The 12,491-nt window shown below is 40.5% G+C and overlaps 1 protein-coding gene and 1 long non-coding RNA gene across 2 annotated transcripts; both read left to right on the top strand.

The window, feature by feature from the left end:
* Window positions 1-1,890: 1,890 nt before the first annotated feature.
* LOC113109228 (uncharacterized) lies at window positions 1,891-2,743 on the top strand. Its single transcript, XR_003292872.1, has 2 exons — window positions 1,891-2,172; window positions 2,671-2,743. It is a non-coding gene; the product is annotated as an uncharacterized LOC113109228 (long non-coding RNA).
* Window positions 2,744-2,858: 115 nt separating this feature from the next.
* On the top strand, window positions 2,859-8,490 carry LOC113109284 (uncharacterized). Its single transcript, XM_026272908.1, has 2 exons — window positions 2,859-3,072; window positions 3,591-8,490. Exon 2 carries the CDS (start codon window positions 3,799-3,801, stop codon window positions 8,488-8,490), a length of 4,692 nt encoding a protein of 1,563 aa, XP_026128693.1. The 5' UTR covers window positions 2,859-3,072; window positions 3,591-3,798.
* The last annotated feature ends 4,001 nt before the right edge of the window (window positions 8,491-12,491 follow it).

Below are 12,491 nucleotides of genomic sequence, written 5' to 3'. Positions count from 1 at the left end.
TTTGTCTATTAACCTCTTGAACTCTGGCCACGCCCTAGGACCCACCGGTGGGTCCGCGGGGAGGTCATCATACTATTTTTTAAAAATCTATAAACTGTGAAGCACAAAACTAGTCATATATGGTATTTTTTGAAAGCGTAGAACCTCTGCTTTCTTGCAAGTCCCATGGTATTTGCATTAATTTTACATAAAAGAAAATAATAAGGTATAAATTCGTTCTTCCACAACCACCCCCCCCCCTTGAGAAAATCAGATGAATAATGTTCATTTTTCATATTTATAGCACACAAACTCACCAAACATTGACAAGTCACACATCAAATGAAAGCTCTCACTCTCAGGAATGTCACTGTGTACTTTATTTCACCGATCTTATACATTACAGTGACATAACAAATAATAATTTTCAAAAGAATCACGAAAACTGAAATTACTTATGTGAACAAGCAAACGTATGCGTCATATTTCTGCGCTGATAACTACATCTGTGCTCACATACTAGCCTAAAATCCTATATCAGCTTTTACTTTAGGTTGTTTTCTTCAAAATGAGACCATTCTCGTGTGTCTGTGAGCATCAGTGTTGGGTATAGTTACTTTGAAAAGTAGTTAGTTAGGTTACAACGTTACCATCAATTAAAAGTAATCAGTTATGATACAGCGTTACCTATTCATAAAAGTAACGCGTTAGAGTACTCATGCGTTACCAAAAATTAAAAGCAGTTCGCAGCGGCTCACACACGACACACGACAGACACAGCCCCCGGCCCCTTTAAATGCACCTAGAAGTCGTGACTCCCGACAATGAATAACGTCAGTCATCCGACTAAATTAACACTGCAGGATAACAATAACAGGAAAGACAGTCAGCAATAGGCTATTCCACATGGCGTTTTATTTATTTATTATCACAGAACATATTATTAATCAAAATTCGCACCTACCCAGCCTGGGTAGCTACTGTATATTATGAGCACCACAAGATAACTCCTGATTTTTCTTTAACTTTAAATAATGCAGTTATCAAAGTACAAGTATGCTTTCTTGTAAACACAACCTTAAACAGGCTTGCAGATTTAAATCCATTTAGAAATGATGAACAACCAGCCAGCCAACGATCTAACAGAAATTAACAGCTGCCTGTCAAACAAAAATGATAACAAACCGAATTAAATCCTTCATTGCCACACAGGCAAATGACAAATCGCTTAATAGCCGAACTAATTATTATTAAAGTGTCACTCACAGTCACAAGCCTAAATTTGCTTTAACACAGTCCTCTTACATTTACTCTTCAAAGTTGTGATTAAAACGTAGCGTTAAATTTGAGGTAGAATTTTTGGCGGTCGACAGAAGCTTTTCACCAAAGCAGAGTGTGCATTTTACCGTTATGTTCTTTTCTTTTTCGTTGACAAATTGAAAATAATGTGCGTACTTCCATAAACCAAACGCGGTCCTCTCTGCTATCTTGCCGGGAGTTCGAAAAAAAAAAAAAAACCCACACACACACAGGGTCAGGCGCAGGGCACAGACGCATCACAGCCATTGACTTTACGATCACAGAGCTTCGGCTCCGCTGATACATCCGCAGGTGGCACAGTACACCTAGGACTACTGTCTGACAAAAAGCAGAACTTTGTAACGCGTTACCCACAACACTGGTGAGCATGCATGGCTAAACGGCACTATAATATGTCTCAGATGCGCAGATCAAAACATGCAATGCAGCGTAAAACATGACCAGTATTTGTATTGACTCTCTTTGATTCCTTTCGACTTGCAATGACATCCTATGTCATGAAAGCTGACAGCCTCCCCTCTCCATAGACACATCGATCAAGCTTCTAGACCATTCAGAGCCCGAGTTGTTCCTTTCCAAAGTTGAGGAGGCTGGACTAAAGAAAACGGCGCAAACGGGCGCAGATGATTATTAGGAGTTGATCGGAAGTTGGTTTGTGATTTTGGATAGCGTTTTAGCGAATTATTGCGTGCTTTTATTACTGTTAGAGTTATAGGTCTCTGAAAAATGACTTCAAGAAAGTTTTTTGTTGGTGTGGAGGCGGCTTTGGAGGAGTTTGATCGGATGTCCGACACTGAAACTTGCAGCGAGGCTAGCTAGCTTTGACTCGGTCAGAGAAGCTGCTTACAAACTGGGAGAAGACCCTGATTTTGAGTAAGTATACATTTTTTTGTATCAAGCATTTGTAAGTTGCATGCTAATATTATTATTGCATTAATTTATTCATCGATTGCATTCATAAGTGTATTGCCTTGTGCAGTTTGTCTTTCTTGTATACGCGAATTGCATTCATCGGTTGCCTTCGTTAGTTGCATGCTAATTTGTTTTTGCATTAATTTATTTATCAATATTATATATACGTGTACTGCCTTGTGCATTTTTATATCTTATGTATATGTGAATTGCATTCATGTGTTCGTTACATATTTGAATTACACACACGCAACGAACACATGAATGCAATTCACATATACATAAGATATGCAAGGGTTGTTCTCATTTATTTATACATACTCATGGATTTGTGTATGTGTAATCAAATTATTTTCCTCTTTCTGTTACTTGCATATCTGGATTATTTTTGTGTATGTCATTTTAGCATATATTTTGGGATTGCAGTGTAAATTTATACATTTTTGTTTTGTTTTGCAGTTGTAGCATCCAGTGGTGAAGAATGGGAGCCAGCAAGTCAGGATACTTATTTTGTGTGTGTGTGTGTGTGTGTGTGTGTGTGTGTGTGTGAAATAAAATGCAAGAACAGAACTTTGCCTTATTTTGCTTATTACATGACATGAGTTTTTTGAGGAAACTTGGAGACATAAGACATTCTGTCTCTGTATAAAAGGCTCTGACGTTTCTGGGTGCCTGCCGCTTTAAGACTCTTCTTCGGTGATTACGGGGAGGAAGTGTGTAGTTAGTGTGGTTATAGTGAGTTCGGGAAAGTGTTCAAGTTCAGCAGCATAGTTCAGCCTACATACATGTGTTGTGTAGTTTTCTTTATCTGTTCTGAACGATCCAGCTTCCAATATTTATGTGTTGAGTTCATGACAAAAAGTAAGTGGTCACTTTATTGTGTTCGTGTTTCTACACTGTAGAATTACAATGCATTACCATACCCAGCGTGATGAGTGAGATGTATAGCGATAGAACAATGTTTATGCTGTAAAATACTGTAGGAAATACTAATTTACCTGATGTGAGCTTTCTGATGTTTAAATTACGTTGTAACGTTTATAACATTGAATTAAGAAGAGTTAATATCGTGCTCAGGAGACCACTTGCAGACGCTGTTGTGCATTAGCCTTTCTGGCCAGAGGATGTCGCCATTTCTCCTTCTGTAAATCCCTTTTTAATATAGTTTAGGTAAACTGGTCAGTGATCTAGGAGGTGAAGCTATTATGTGAAGGAAATAATATCCTCATTATGTAATAGTAGATTATGTTTAAAGGGACATAGCGATGCTTATTGATATCTTTATGTTTGATGCATCTGATTTGTATTATTTGGGTGGATTTATTATTTATGTTGCATAGTAATCAGTACCTAATGGTGATTTATTTGTTTCTTATCAGACTATAATGACAATGGAGGATATTGGAATGTTCTGATGAACACTGCTGGATCTCAATACAGTTAATTGAAGAAATTACATCTCCTCGTCTTCATTCCTGTGTCCTGATCGATACACCATCCTGTTTACTGGCTAAAACCCTTGACGAACTAGCCCTGCTCGAATACCTCACTAACATTGGTCCTTCGAGCCGGATAGCAGTATTCAGGATGGAGTCAGATGAAGAGATGTATCCTGATGTGAGACCTAAACGTCAAATACGTCGACCTGTCAGACTTCAGGACTTTGAAGTGGACTATATGGGATATAGTCATCGTGATCAGCACCAATGGGGCCTCTCATCCCCTGCATTGGATAGGAGGGCGTTCCCTTTCCAAACAGCCTACCCTCACTCTAGTGGCTTCTCTGGGAATGCTGCTCACCCTGAGTTTCCTCAGCTAGCCCCAGACCACAGCCAGAGGAGGGATTTGGATGGGCTTAGCCAGCCTGCGCGGACACCCTCATCCCATCAGAGCCCATATTTGGATTCTCGTTTTTCTGAGGAAATCCGAGCTATTCGAGAGGAGAATACTAAACTGCTCCAAACACAACAGGCCTTTCAAACGGGCATAAAGGAACTCAATGAAGCACGGCGCGAGATGAAAGAGCTACTGGAGGTAGCCCGCTCACTGAGAGCAGACCTGGCCCAAGTTAATAGTCCAACCTCAAACTATAGTAATCCCACGTCTCCACAAGCTGATGCTGTAGCCTCAAGGAGTTTCGCTGTTGCAGCACACTCAAAGGAAATGGAGCAGGAGGACTGGCCTGATCCTCCACCCTGGCCTGAACCTGAAGAGAACGTGTCAAGAGGGATGTGCAATCTCAGGGTTGATGAACAAGAGCTAGACAATATACATCACAATCTTTCCCCTGAAGCTAGAGTATGTAGGCCTTGTAAGCCTCCACTGCCTCCTCAGTATCCCGCTCCTACTACCGATAAAGGGATATCACCATACCTCTCTACACGACCCTCTCAGTTGCTCACACACCCTGCCCCAGCTCATGCACCTGTGATGCAATCAGCGCCTGCCCGAACCTACCATCCATTAGCAGCCACTGGAGCGGTACATGGCATGCCACCACCTAATCAGTTGATGCAACCGCCAGGGAATGAACAAGTGTATCGAGGGCCCCAACCCACAATCCCAAAGTTCATTCACCCGGATCCCAGTGAATTTGCGCGGCTTCGCATAGCTCTAGAAAACCTACTCCCATCTAATGCTACAGAACTCTTCAAGTATCAAATACTTGTGGATCATTTAAAGCTGGAGGAAGCTAAGCTTATAGCTGATGCTTATCTAAACTCACCCAACCCCTATAGTGACACTATGTCAGCCCTCCATGACAAATTTGGTCATCCTCATCAACTTGCCTTAAAGAAGATAGCAAGTGTTCTAGAAACCCCCGAAGTAAGGCGTGGTGATACTATGGCATTCCAGAAGTTCTCTCTTCAGATACAATCTTTAGTGGGCTTGTTGCGGACTCTAGGTCCTGAAGGGGAAATTGAACTCAACTGTGGCTCACATGTTGCTCGTCTGCTGAGTAAGCTCCCTCCGGAACAGCGAGCTGATTTCCGTCGACATCAGTTCAAGCAGTTAGGGGCGACCCACACGCTACATGATTTGGCAGAATGGCTCCGCTATGAATCATGGAGTCAGGGCTTCGACAGTCAGGCTACTGGATGCAGCATAAAGGAAAGGCAGAATTTGAAGACTGATGGTCGTCCTGGAAGACAAACAGTGACCGTCCTACATGGAGCTGGTGAGTCAAGAGAGACAGCATCTTTGTACCAAAAAGAGAGTTCAACCAGCAGAGGGGTCAAGAGTAAAGCTTACTGTGCCTACTGTGAGAGTACTGAGCATTATCTTAGTCAATGCAGTGCAGTCACCAAACTCTCCAAAGATCAGCTTAGAGAGTGGATACGGGTTAACAAGCGGTGTTGGCGTTGTGCACGAACTCACCAAGCCGCTCAGTGCACATTGAAGAAACCTTGCAACATCTGTCAGGGAAAACACTTACTGGCTCTTCATGAGATAAATACAAGAGCAGAGAGGGGCAATAAAGATGTAGCTGTTAAAGAAGAGAGCTGCTTAACCAGCTCTGCGGCTGACTCGCTCTACCTGGACAGACCTGGAGCCGGGAATCGAGTCATGTTAAAGGTCGTCCCTGTACTTGTACATTATGAGGACCGAACCCTTGATACCTTTGCGATCCTTGATGATGGGTCAGAGAGGACCATGTTGTTGCCAGCAGCAGCTAAGTTTCTTGGCATAAAGGGCACTCCTGAAGCGCTTCCTTTGCGTACAGTCCGACAGGACATCCAGATCCTCCATGGCCACACGGTGTCTTTCCATGTCTCACCAGCCGCAAACCCTCACACCAGCTATAAGATCAATGGTGCCTTCACGGCTGGCCGCCTCAGCCTAGCACAGCACACTTACCCCATTGACCGTCTGAAGAGGAAATACAAATACCTAAGTGGCATTCCCCTACCTGCTTTAAGAGATGCTCAACCTACACTCCTTGTAGGCTCTGACAACCCTCAGCTGATAACACCTGTCGAACCAGTCAGGCTTGGTCCACCAGGTGGCCCAGCCGCAGTCTGTACCAGGCTCGGGTGGACTCTTCAAGGCCCTACCCCATTCAGGGGGCGGCCAATCCAACCTGCACAGTGTCTGTTTACATCATCTGCGCCACCAATGGATGAGCTTTACAAGCATGTTGAGAGGCTCTGGCAAGTAGACACTGTACCTTACCGACATGAAAGAGAGGTGACGCGGTCGAAGCTGGATCAGCAGGCTGTAGCATTGCTTGAAGCCAAGACGGTCCGTACTAATGTAGATGGAATTCTCAGGTACGCCACACCATTGCTGCGCCATCCAAGCATGCCACCTTTGCACTCGCCAAAGGAGTCAGTTATGCCCATGTTACGTAGTACTGAGAGGCGACTCTTAAAGGACCCTAAACTAGCAGATGCGTACAAGATGGAAATGCAGAAGCTCATAGAAACGGGTGCTGTGAGGGAAGTCACTGAGGAGACCTCTACCAAAGAAGGATGGTACATCTCACATCATCTCGTCAGCCACAACGGAAAGAACCGCCTGGTCTTTAACTGTTCTCACCAGTACCTCGGGCAGACCCTGAACCAGTACCTGCTACCTGGCCCTACCCTTGGTGCCCCCTTGCTGGGAGTCTTATTGAGATTTCGTGAACGTCCCATAGCTGTTAGTGGAGACATCAAGGGGATGTTTCATCAAGTCCGCCTCATCCCTGAAGATCGCCACCTTCTAAGGTTCCTGTGGCGGGACCTGAAGGTAGAAGAAACCCCAAGAACATTTGAGTGGCAAGTTTTGCCTTTCGGCACAACCTGTAGCCCGTGCTGTGCGATATACGCCCTGCAGCGCCATGTTGTTGACCACTGCCAGCCGGACGATGACCTGAGATTCTCGGTTGAGAACTGCTTTTACGTAGATAACTGCCTGCAGAGTGTGAGTACACAGAGTGAAGCTAAACTGCTGGTGGATCGCCTCAGGGATCTTCTGATTTCTGCAGGATTTGAGTTGCGTCAATGGGCTTGCAACAATCCAGATGTCCTGAGTCATTTGCCTCAAGAGGCCAGATCTGAAAGCCTGGACCTGTGGCTGGCGCAGGATAAGTCCAATCCTCTGGAGTCAACACTCGGTCTCAGCTGGAATTGGGCAACCGACTCCTTGGGTTACAAACATAGGCCTGTGTCCTACGAGGTACCAACTCTGAGGAACATTTACAGAGTTCTAGCTACTCAATACGATCCCTTGGGATACATGTTACCTTTCTCTACCCGAGCGAAGCTCATCATCAGGCAGCTGTGGGATAAGAAGCGAGGCTGGGATGACTCTAACTTACCCGCCGAACTCCTGCAAGCCTGGTCCAGCTGGGAGGCTGAACTGGAGTCCTTACCTTTCCTCACATTTCCACGTGCATATGTTCCGGCGGACGCCAACCTTGAGGGTGCTACCCGTGAGGTGCACATCTTCGCAGATGCGTCTGAGCAGGCTTATGGAGCTGTAGCCTACATGAGAACTGAGGACAGGGAAGGCCAGATCCACCTGTCGTTCATCCTTGCTCGTTCACGAGTAGCTCCAAGACGCCTGCATTCTATCCCACGCCTGGAGCTTTGTGGAGCTCTGGTTGCAGCACAGCTGGCTCATGTCCTTGAGAGGGAACTAAGCTTGACAGTGGCTCGAACTGTGTTGTGGTCAGACTCCACTACAGTCCTAACCTGGCTACACTCCCAGTCTTGCCGATACAAGGTCTTCGTAGGTGCCAGAATAGCTGAGATACAGGAGTTAACAGAAAAGTGCACTTGGCGCTATGTGGACTCAGCGAATAATCCTGCTGATGATCTGACAAGAGGGAAGACCCTGGAGGCCCTAATAGATCCCAACCGATGGTCTCAAGGACCTCCCTTCCTTCTTCAGAACCCAGCCACCTGGCCAGAAAGACCCAGCACTGAGCCATTTGAGGACAATGTGGAACTCCGGAAGACCACCTTCTGTGGAGTAACGATTACCTCACCAATATCAATCAGCAGGGATGACAAGGTGTACCAAACCTGGCAGGAGCTCATAGATGCCACTGCTCTAGAAATCCTAGGACCAAACCCTTCAAGTTCAACACCTAATGCTGAAGAGTACCAACAGGCAGAGAGGATTGTTCTCCAGCGAGCCCAACGACAGTCATTTCCAGAGGACTACAAACTCCTTGCAGCTGGGAAACCTGTCTCACCTGGGAGTCGATTACTCACCTTGGCTCCGGAGTTAGATAGATCCACGGACCTCATACGAGTAGGAGGTCGGTTACGACGTTTGGGGTCACTTTAAGACTCTTCTTCGGTGATTACGGGGAGGAAGTGTGTAGTTAGTGTGGTTATAGTGAGTTCGGGAAAGTGTTCAAGTTCAGCAGCATAGTTCAGCCTACATACATGTGTTGTGTAGTTTTCTTTATCTGTTCTGAACGATCCAGCTTCCAATATTTATGTGTTGAGTTCATGACAAAAAGTAAGTGGTCACTTTATTGTGTTCGTGTTTCTACACTGTAGAATTACAATGCATTACCATGCCCAGCGTGATGAGTGAGATGTATAGCGATAGAACAATGTTTATGCTGTAAAATACTGTAGGAAATACTAATTTACCTGATGTGAGCTTTCTGATGTTTAAATTACGTTGTAACGTTTATAACATTGAATTAAGAAGAGTTAATATCGTGCTCAGGAGACCACTTGCAGACGCTGTTGTGCATTAGCCTTTCTGGCCAGAGGATGTCGCCATTTCTCCTTCTGTAAATCCCTTTTTAATATAGTTTAGGTAAACTGGTCAGTGATCTAGGAGGTGAAGCTATTATGTGAAGGAAATAATATCCTCATTATGTAATAGTAGATTATGTTTAAAGGGACATAGCGATGCTTATTGATATCTTTATGTTTGATGCATCTGATTTGTATTATTTGGGTGGATTTATTATTTATGTTGCATAGTAATCAGTACCTAATGGTGATTTATTTGTTTCTTATCAGACTATAATGACAATGGAGGATATTGGAATGTTCTGATGAACACTGCTGGATCTCAATACAGTTAATTGAAGAAATTACATCTCCTCGTCTTCATTCCTGTGTCCTGATCGATACACCATCCTGTTTACTGGCTAAAACCCTTGACGAACTAGCCCTGCTAGAATACCTCACTAACAGTCTCTTCAGGTAAAGCTACAGAACTTGGAGACTCCAACGCCTCCTTTTGGTTAAATCTAAATAACTTTTGCTTAGAAGATGTTATCAACAATTTTTTTTTTTTTTATCTTTTTTACTGTCACCTAGTGGAATCAAAAGAAACTTTCTGCAGGGAAATAGACCTAACAGGTCCTAAATAACAGACTCCTAAATAAAAACTTACTTTAAAAAAATAATACAAATCTGACTTTGTTTCCGTGTTTATCACAATATAGTAAAAATACAAAAGACAAAATATGCAATATCTTGTGCTTGTTTTAAACTTCCGAGAGTTTTCTGTAAAATAAGACCATTTTTATAAATGTATTCCAAAGTATGTGGTTAGGGCTGTCTTTTAAGTTCAGCTATGCTGGTTTCAGTAATAAAAAATGGTGACTGTACACTTGGAGAGTCTAACGCCTCCTTTCGATTAAAGCTAAATAACTTTTGCTTAGAAGATGTTATCAAAAAAATTCTTTTTCTCCTGGTTAATGCCACCTTGTAGAATCAAAAGAGATTATCTGCAGTGACATAGACCAAACAAGTCCTAAATTACAGACTCTTAAATAAAAACTTAATTAAAAAAATTATAAAAATCTGACTTTTTGTTAGTGTTTATCACAGTAATGTAAACATATAAAGTACAAAATATGCAATATTTTACCCATGTTTTAAAATTCAGAGAGTTTTCTGTAAAATGAAACCATTTTTATAAATTTATTCCAAAGTATGTGGTCAGGGCTGTCTTTTAAATTCAGGTATGCTTGCTGGTTTCAGGAATCAAAAATGGTGACTGTAAAAGTACACTTGGAGAAATCCCTTTTTAATATAGTTTAGGTAACTGGTCAGTGATCTAGGAGGTGAAGCTATTTGTGAAGGAAATAATATCCTCATTATGTAATAGTAGATTATGTTTAAAGGGACATAGCGATGCTTATTGATATCTTTATGTTTGATGCATCTGATTTGTATTATTTGGGTGGATTTATTATTTATGTTGCATAGTAATCAGTACCTAATGGTGATTTATTTGTTTCTTATCAGACTATAATGACAATGGAGGATATTGGAATGTTCTGATGAACACTGCTGGATCTCAATACAGTTAATTGAAGAAATTACATCTCCTCGTCTTCATTCCTGTGTCCTGATCGATACACCATCCTGTTTACTGGCTAAAACCCTTGACGAACTAGCCCTGCTAGAATACCTCACTAACAGTCTCTTCAGGTAAAGCTACAGAACTTGGAGACTCCAACGCCTCCTTTTGGTTAAATCTAAATAACTTTTGCTTAGAAGATGTTATCAACAATTTTTTTTTTTTTTATCTTTTTACTGTCACCTAGTGGAATCAAAAGAAACTTTCTGCAGGGAAATAGACCTAACAGGTCCTAAATAACAGACTCCTAAATAAAAACTTACTTTAAAAAAATAATACAAATCTGACTTTGTTTCCGTGTTTATCACAATATAGTAAAAATACAAAAGACAAAATATGCAATATCTTGTGCTTGTTTTAAACTTCCGAGAGTTTTCTGTAAAATAAGACCATTTTTATAAATGTATTCCAAAGTATGTGGTTAGGGCTGTCTTTTAAGTTCAGCTATGCTGGTTTCAGTAATAAAAAATGGTGACTGTACACTTGGAGAGTCTAACGCCTCCTTTCGATTAAAGCTAAATAACTTTTGCTTAGAAGATGTTATCAAAAAAATTCTTTTTTCTCCTGGTTAATGCCACCTTGTAGAATCAAAAGAGATTATCTGCAGTGACATAGACCAAACAAGTCCTAAATTACAGACTCTTAAATAAAAACTTAATTAAAAAAATTATAAAAATCTGACTTTTTGTTAGTGTTTATCACAGTAATGTAAACATATAAAGTACAAAATATGCAATATTTTACCCATGTTTTAAAATTCAGAGAGTTTTCTGTAAAATGAAACCATTTTTATAAATTTATTCCAAAGTATGTGGTCAGGGCTGTCTTTTAAATTCAGGTATGCTTGCTGGTTTCAGGAATCAAAAATGGTGACTGTAAAAGTACACTTGGAGAGTCTAATGCCTCCTTTCTATTAAAGCTAAATAACTTTTGCTTAGAAGATGTTATCAAAAAAATTCTTTTTTCTCCTGTTTAATGCCACCTAGTGGAATCAAAAGAGATTGTCTGAAGCGACATAGACCAAACAACTCCTAAATTACAGACTCTTAAATAAAAACTTAATAAAAAATAATAATAAAAATATGACTTTTTGTCAGTGTTTATCACAGTATTGTAAACATATAAAATACAAAATATGCAATATTTTACCCATGTTTTAAAATTCAGAGAGTTTTCTGTCAAATGAGACCATTTGTATCAATTTATTCCAAAGTATGCGAGTAGGGCTGTCTTTTAAATTCTGGTATGCCTAATTCTGTAAAAAATTCAAAATATGCTGCAGAGCTGAAGAGGTTTTAATGTCCGCAGCGGACATGAAAGCAACCGGCGTCTCCATTTTTCGTTACTGGACATAAACGGTTTTTCCGCGTGAGACTATTTTAAATTTTTAAATTCAGAGTTTTGGTCGCGCGAACACCCCCCAAAGTGATTCTGTATACAAAGTGGCACACATACATTGAAGTCACATGGTTATCTCAATTTTTGTTTTTTTGGACTTATACGGTTGTTCGTCGCATGAATACAATTATTGTCCAACTTCCCTGAAAACCCCTTTGGCCCATACATGATCTACAATATACAGATTAGAAACATGTAGCCCCTATCTTAAAAAAAAAACACGTATATATATATATATATATATATATATATATATATATATATATATATATATGTATATATACGTATATATACATATATATACATATATATATATATATATACATATATATACGTATATATACATATATATATATATATATATATATATATATATATATATATGTATATATATGTATATATATGTATATATATATATATATATATGTATATATATGTATATATATGTATATATATGTATATATATATATATATATATATATATATATATATGTATATATATGTATATATATACATATATATACATATATATACATATATATATATATACGTAT

The sequence above is a fragment of the Carassius auratus genome, chromosome 9 (assembly GCF_003368295.1).
Source record: "Carassius auratus strain Wakin chromosome 9, ASM336829v1, whole genome shotgun sequence".
Taxonomy (NCBI): domain Eukaryota; kingdom Metazoa; phylum Chordata; class Actinopteri; order Cypriniformes; family Cyprinidae; genus Carassius; species Carassius auratus.
Note: the sequence above shows the minus strand (reverse complement) of the source record. Positions and strands in the feature narration are given on the sequence as shown.

Excerpts from the sequence above, each read along its gene's own strand:
- LOC113109284 (XM_026272908.1), top strand. The coding sequence starts at position 3,799 with ATGGAGTCAGATGAAGAGATGTATCCTGATGTGAGACCTAAACGTCAA.